The 6,914-nt window shown below is 33.6% G+C and overlaps 1 protein-coding gene across 1 annotated transcript; it reads right to left on the reverse strand.

The window, feature by feature from the left end:
• Positions 1-1,988: 1,988 nt before the first annotated feature.
• Positions 1,989-5,431, reverse strand: LOC145131076 (uncharacterized). The gene is made up of 5 exons (XM_079065812.1): positions 5,135-5,431; positions 4,909-5,061; positions 4,577-4,826; positions 4,464-4,510; positions 1,989-2,699 (listed from the first exon to the last, which is right to left on the reverse strand). The coding sequence occupies exons 1-5, from the start codon at positions 5,429-5,431 to the stop codon at positions 1,989-1,991; spliced, it is 1,458 nt and encodes a 485-aa protein (XP_078921938.1).
• Between the last annotated feature and the right edge of the window lie 1,483 nt (positions 5,432-6,914).

The raw sequence follows: 6,914 nt of genomic DNA on the forward strand, positions 1-6,914 counted from the left end.
GGTTTTATGAAAAAACTAACTTATATTTTGTATCAAAACTCATCACCGTTAAGTTTGAAGGGGGCCTATTAGGCGGGACCCAATATTAAGTATTGTATGTGTTATTCTGGGGAAATTACTAAGATTTGTGCTTATTGTTTTATATTTAAATTGTTTCAGATTATTTTATATTAAAGGAAGGGTGTGGCTCGATTGCATCGCATCAATTGGAGATTTTGCACTTAATAACTTATTGTCGATACTCTGATAAATGTTTTGAATCAAATGATTTTATTTACATCTTTGAAGTTGTAATCGGAACGAATGTTTTTATTTTTCATTGAAAATTTTAGATTGAAATTTGGGCGTTACATACAAACTCACTAAAATATTATTACGAAGAACTCTATCATTTGAGTTTTTTATTTTGGATAAAAAAAATTCCGTTAGATTTTATAAGAATTACATTTCTTAAAAAGTAAAATATTAATACTTTAAAAACTTATTTTAAAAAAATTCTTTTTATAAAGTCAATAGTATAGTGAGTAGAACTATCTCTTAATTTTTTTTTATCATTTTTGGATTTTTTTATTATTTTTTTTGGTTTTTATGCAAGTAAAAATTTAAAAAAAAAATCATGAATATACCTATTTTATACAAAAATAAATTTTAAGAACTTTGGGTTTTCAAAAAAGAAAAATAAAATTATTGACAAAAAACCAACTTGTACCAAAAAATATGAATCTGAACTGAAATTTCGATTTTATTTAAGAACAAATTACTGAAATGGTCTATGTGGTTTGCACACATTTCTCGTTGGTCCTATCTTTTGTTATGAACGTTCGGCATCCTTAACGTTTGATTTTATTACACGCTTGGTCCCTCCGTGAATATCCCGTTAGCCATCCTTGTTAAAAGAGCCCACATGCTTGGAACGCTAGGGGCAATCTCGTCTTTTTAATTCAAAACCCTATAAGAACATTAGTATATGTATACAATTGAAAAAAACCCATCTCTTTCTCGTTCTCTTCTTCTTCTCTGTAACTTCCACCATCCGAGAAGTACACGTAATGGCAAATACTTCTGATTATGGTCATCCTATTGTTATACGCACCTCACGACAAAGAAAAACTCCGGAAAGTTGTTTTATTGTCGTACTGGGAAGGTATTTTTTTTGCTAAGTCACTATTTTCATCTATACACTTAATCTCTCATGAAATTATTGAAATTGGAGGGACCACAATGTGGTTTTGTATGTTGGGCTGATGAAGATACATATGTCCATGTCAAAAGTACGAATGAGCTTCAAAATCAAATCAAGAAATTGAGGCTACTGCTACTGTTAAGTTGGGTTTTCTTTGTGGCTACTATAATTTACAAATTGTAATGTAATTGTTTTGGAATGAAATGTAATTGACTTATCGGAAGTTATGTAATGAGTTCCAAACATTATTTTTTGGGTTTTTGTATTTCCTATTGGATGTATCTCTAATGGAATGGAATGCAATTGGAATGGAATGGAATGAAGTTGTTTTTAGGTTATTGTCTTTTCTATTCGTATGTAGCTTCAATGGAATGGAATGCACATGATATTGAATGGAATTAACATGTTTTTAGGTTTTTGTTAATGCAATTGGAATGTAACTGGATTGGAATGGAATGTTTAAAACATCCCATAGTTAACAAAAGATCATCAAAATGTTATCAAAAGACCACTACAATGTTTAAAACATCTTAGAGTTAACAAAAGATCACCCCATAGTTAACAAAAGATCATCACAATGTTATCCAAAGATCACTACAATGATTAAAACATCTTAGAGTTACCAAAAGATCATCACAATGTTATCAAAATATCACTACAATATTTAAAACATCTTAGAGTTAACAAAAGATCATCACAATGTTATCAAAAGATTATCACAATGTTAACTGAAGACCAACACAACAACATAATTTAAAAAGCCATTACATCAGGCTAAAAAATACATAATCTAGCAGAAGACATTTCAAACAACCTTCTTTCCCTTCTTTCTAGCCCCACCTTGCTTGCTTGGACCTACAGCATTACCTCCACCATCCTTCTTTCCTTTCCTCCAAGCCCCACTTTGCTTGCATGGACCTGCACCATTACCTCCACCATGCTTCTTTCCCTTCTTCCCATCTACTTCACCTTTGCAACTCCTTTTGTTAGGACCAATATTTTCCCATTTTGAGCATGTCACAGACTTCTCTTTCCTTAAAGCCCTACCACCCTTAACCATTTCTTCCCATTCAACCACATACTTCCTTCTTTTCTTCTTAGGTCTACCAATAGGTACATGGTGCTTGGGAAGAAGTAATGTTGTAGGACAAGGATAATTTACACACATTCTTCTTCCATTGATAGGTTCAATCTTAAAGGAATGCATTTCCTTCCATGTACTCAACCAGTAAGTAGGATGCACCCGTGACTGAGGTAAACCAATATTTATCTTGTCTTTTCTCATGTCCAAAATTTCTACTAATGCATGCATACAAGGAATACCTGTAAGTTCCCATTTCCTGCATGAGCATGTGTGGTTGTTCATGTCCACCACACATTGGTCCATCCATAGACCTGTGACTTGATACTTGTCATTCCCACAGAAAACATCCTTACAATGTGTTCCATCTCTTTTTTTTTCTAATATCAGTGTAGCAGTTGGAGTCAGAGGTCCAACTTCCTTATCAATCTCTTGCTACATAGTCACAATCCTTAACATCAAGTATTCTCTAATGAATTCAAGACAACTGATGATTGGTTGGTCATGACCCTCTAGGACCGTAAACAGCTTGGTGTTTACGGCTGTATATGTGTTTACGGCCCATATTCCCCAAGTATATATATATATATATATATATATATATATATATATATATATATATATATATATATATATATATATATAGGTGTTAGGGGTGAGGAGTGAAAAAAGTGGATGAACTAGAGGAGTTTACGGCCTAGAGAGAGAAACTAGAGAGAAGATTAGTGTGTGTGTGTGTGTGTGTGAGAATCTCTTGTATTTGGATCTTCATTCTAATCAATTCATACATTAGATTCATCATCTTCTTCTTTTCCTTCTCCTTCATTTGATATGGCATCATCCGTTTGATTGGGATTCCGCACCATCAAACGGATCTGATTGATACACAGACTCTTAAAGTTAGCTATTATTTTTATTTTTGTTAAATTTGTTCATAGTTTTCTTCTAATTTAAAAATTAGATGAGAATTAAAAATTTTAAAAACCAAACAAAAATCAGAAAATTAAAAATCCAAAAAAATAGTGTTATTTATGTTTTATTTCTTTTTCAGAAAATATGAAAAATCCAAATATATTGTGTGCTAAGTTTTATTTTAATTTTTGTTTCTATTTTTAGATTTATGTGTCTTGAAAAGTGAATTCAGATGTAGATGAGACTCGTGGAGACTGTATCAAGATTTCTGAGCCAAGGCTTCATCCATGAGCATCGAAGAATTCTCATTCGAAGGAGCAAGAAATGAAGATTATTCTTTCAACATTCAATCCTTCAACCCCAGAAGCAAGGTCAATCTGTTCTTGAAGATTATGTGACAGATTGCATTGAAGCCTCCTCAATCCATTTGCTGCTATTCTTGTACCTGCTGAAGTGATCCAGAAGATTGTTTCTCTCTGATATTCTCTCTGAAGATTCTCAAGCTGAAAGCGCTATCTTTCAAGAATATTTTCAAGAAGCCTCCTCACCCAACGTGCGTTCAAAGCCAAATCCTGAAGAAAAGCCCAACCACTCAAGATGAAGTCATTCATTGAAGATTCATCAAGTTCATCTTGAAGCTGTGAAGAAATCTAAGATAAATGCTGAAGCCAAGCTCCAAATGAAGATTAGCAAGAAAGGTCAGCTACCTTTTTAGGGGGGAGCTTGTTGGGTCAATTAGAAAACAAAGCTATAAACCAAGGGGGAGATTGTTGGGTCTAAAATTATGGTTTATACTTTGCTTTTCTAGGAAAATGTATTTTTATGTCTAGGACCGTAAACAACTTGGTGTTTACGGCTGTATATGTGTTTACGGTTGTGTTTACGGCCGTAAACAGGTTTACGGCCGTAAACCCATTTACAACCCATATTCCCCAAGTATATATATATATATATATATATATATATATATATATATATATATATATATATATATATATATATATATATATATATATATATATATATAGGTGTTAGGGGTGAGGAGTGAAAAAAGTGGATGAACTAGATGAGTTTACGGCCTAGAGAGAGAAACTAGAGAGAAGATTAGTGTGTGTGTGTGTGTGTGTGAATCTCTTGTATCTGGATCTTCATTCTAATCAATTCATACATTAGATTCATCATCTTCTTCTTCTCTTTCTCCTTCATTTGATCCGGCATCATCCGTTTGATTGGGATTCCGCACCATCAAACGGATTTGATTGATACACAAGCAGATTGGGTACTTACAGTTAATGGTCTCACATAGACCAAAAGACCATCACAATGAGCCCTACCTGCATAATAATTTACAAAGTCATAAAACAAATTTCATCGATATTATGCAAAAAATAACCGCTAACCTATAAAGTGAAACCTAGTCCAATGTTCATATGGAATAGCTTTGATCCACTTGTAGCAATCATTATTCATATCCTTCAACTCCTCCATTCCATGGTTATATTCTTGAACTGTGGTTACAGCAACACAATTCCATAATGCCTCCTTAAAGACCTTACCCATCCACTTAACCTTCATATTTTCATGTATGTGACGCAGACAAAATCTGTGTTCTATACAGGGAAATATAGTAGCAACTGCTTGCAACATCCCCTACCAAATCAAATAATATTAGTATCATCATGTTGAATAAACAAACAAAGTTAAAAATAGTAAACAAATTAAAAATAAGTACCTTCTGTCTATCTGATATAAAGGCAAAGTTTGAATTCTCATTCAAGTTGATGTCATCACGTAAACAACTTAAAAACCAAGTCCACGAGTTAATATTCTCATATTCAACCACAACATATACCAAGGGATATGTACAACTATTTCCATCAAGTCCCTAAACAAGTTTAACCAGTTAGTAAATTATAAAAATTAATATTTTATCATTAACAAAATGAAAGAATCCTTACCACTACAGTGAGGATCATCCCTGGATAAGGCCCTTTCATAAAATATCCATTCAAACCAAGATAATATCTTTTACCATCTAGAAAACCTTTCTTCAGTGGTCCAAGGCATGCGTAGATCCTTTTTAAAATTCTCGTTTCAGAAACATGATTTGGTTCACTTTCCACTTCGATCTTGACTGTGGTGCCAGGGTTACGAGTTTGAAGTTTGAAAGCATAGTCTCTAAGTACAACGTATTGGACTGCATAACCTGTCATGACATGCTTGAAGGCCTCTGTTTTAGCCCTAAAAACATTCATCATTGAAAGGTCTAATTGGTATTCACGTTGTAGTTCTTCATGTAAAGCTCTCGTAGGAACAGTGGGGTTACTTTAAAATCGTTGCACAATTTCTTTTGCAAAAAACTTGTATGTACAAGCCTTCATATTTCTAGTTTGTAGGCATCTATTCTCTTTCACATAAGTCCTAACCTCCTAGTATGCATCAGGTTTCCATTTATAGCATATAGGTGTTGGATTAGGTGTCTAAGCCCATAACTATAATTGGTATGTACTTGACCCGATAGTAGCATGGTCCTTTTGGGTTGCCTTCACCAAAGCAACTTGGCTGGATGAATTATGGAGAAAGAGGTTAATTATGATTTATTAATATATTATAGGAATAATATATTAAAAGAGAAATCATATTATTTACTTAATATTGGTCAAGAATTAATTTAGAATTAATTTTGTGGTCAAAAGAGATTATTTAAATTAAGGGGACTGGTATTGTAATTATAAGATAGTTACAAAGTTGGGCTTAGGATCCCTAAGGTAAGGGATGGACGAAATCTTAAGGATAGCCCATATAGATTTCGTCCATAAGGGCTTTCTGGAAAGATCTTATGGGCTGCTTAAGGACTAAGCAACCAGATTAGGGTTTTGACTGAAACCCTAGTAGCTCAACTATATACGGAACCCGTGGGACTCTAGAAATCGGCCACTTGAACCCTAAGAAGAGTACCAACCGAATTTTATGATCCCTATCCTCTCTATAATATTCCTCCATTGCTTCTGGTGTTTGTGGTCTATTTGAGGCGTCACATTTGAGGTGCTAAGTTGTCAAAGGTTGAAGATCAAGAAAGCTACAATTGAAAGGTAACATTCTAACTATGTATTAGATGTAGATTTCAAAATTGTTATGCTAGTATAGGGTTCATGGCATTGGATAATTTTGTTTTATGTATAACTAGAGAAAAACCTAGATCCAAAGCTTTAGGGTTGCATGTGCACCATAGGAATGATGTTATGCTCAAAACCCATCAATAGGTGCCAAGTACATTTATCTTCCTGTTGATCTGGGACACCAAGATCTGGTATAGTGCCTTTGCATAGCCCTTATCCTATTTTTGTCATACTTGATTAGATCAATTTCACTTCTTGTCTCTAGTGCATGTTTTTGATCATATATTTCAAATCTACGGCTGAAACAAATGTCTAGTACATATAAAAAGGATCACCAACACGAGACTCACTATTTTCCTTTGCCCTTCTGATTTCCTTCTATTTCTTTTTTATGTTTTTACTCCCACCTTCATCTGATGAAGAATCATATGGTATTACATCTTGGTTTAATACCTCAATTTCACCAATATCCTCAACACCTTGTTCCATACCAATTGACCCTTCACAATTACACACCAACTCTACATCTTTGTCAATATGTAGAAAAACTCTTTCATATCTACCTCAGGCTCATCTACTATGTTATCCTCATCAAATATAATGTCACTATCATCACTGT

The sequence above is a fragment of the Lactuca virosa genome, chromosome 8 (genome assembly GCF_052849685.1).
Source record: "Lactuca virosa cultivar CGN04683 chromosome 8, Lactuca_virosa_CGN04683_v6, whole genome shotgun sequence".
Classification (NCBI taxonomy): Eukaryota; Viridiplantae; Streptophyta; class Magnoliopsida; order Asterales; family Asteraceae; genus Lactuca; species Lactuca virosa.

Bases quoted from the DNA above. Each gene is read 5' to 3' on its own strand.
- LOC145131076 (XM_079065812.1), bottom strand. From the start codon at position 5,431: ATGAATGTTTTTAGGGCTAAAACAGAGGCCTTCAAGCATGTCATGACA. The intron at 5,062-5,134 runs GTAAGGATTCTT...AAACTTGTTTAG, and splicing joins GGATGATCCTCACTGTAGTG to GGACTTGATGGAAATAGTTG. The intron at 4,511-4,576 runs GTTAGCGGTTAT...ATTATTATGCAG, and splicing joins GACTAGGTTTCACTTTATAG to GTAGGGCTCATTGTGATGGT.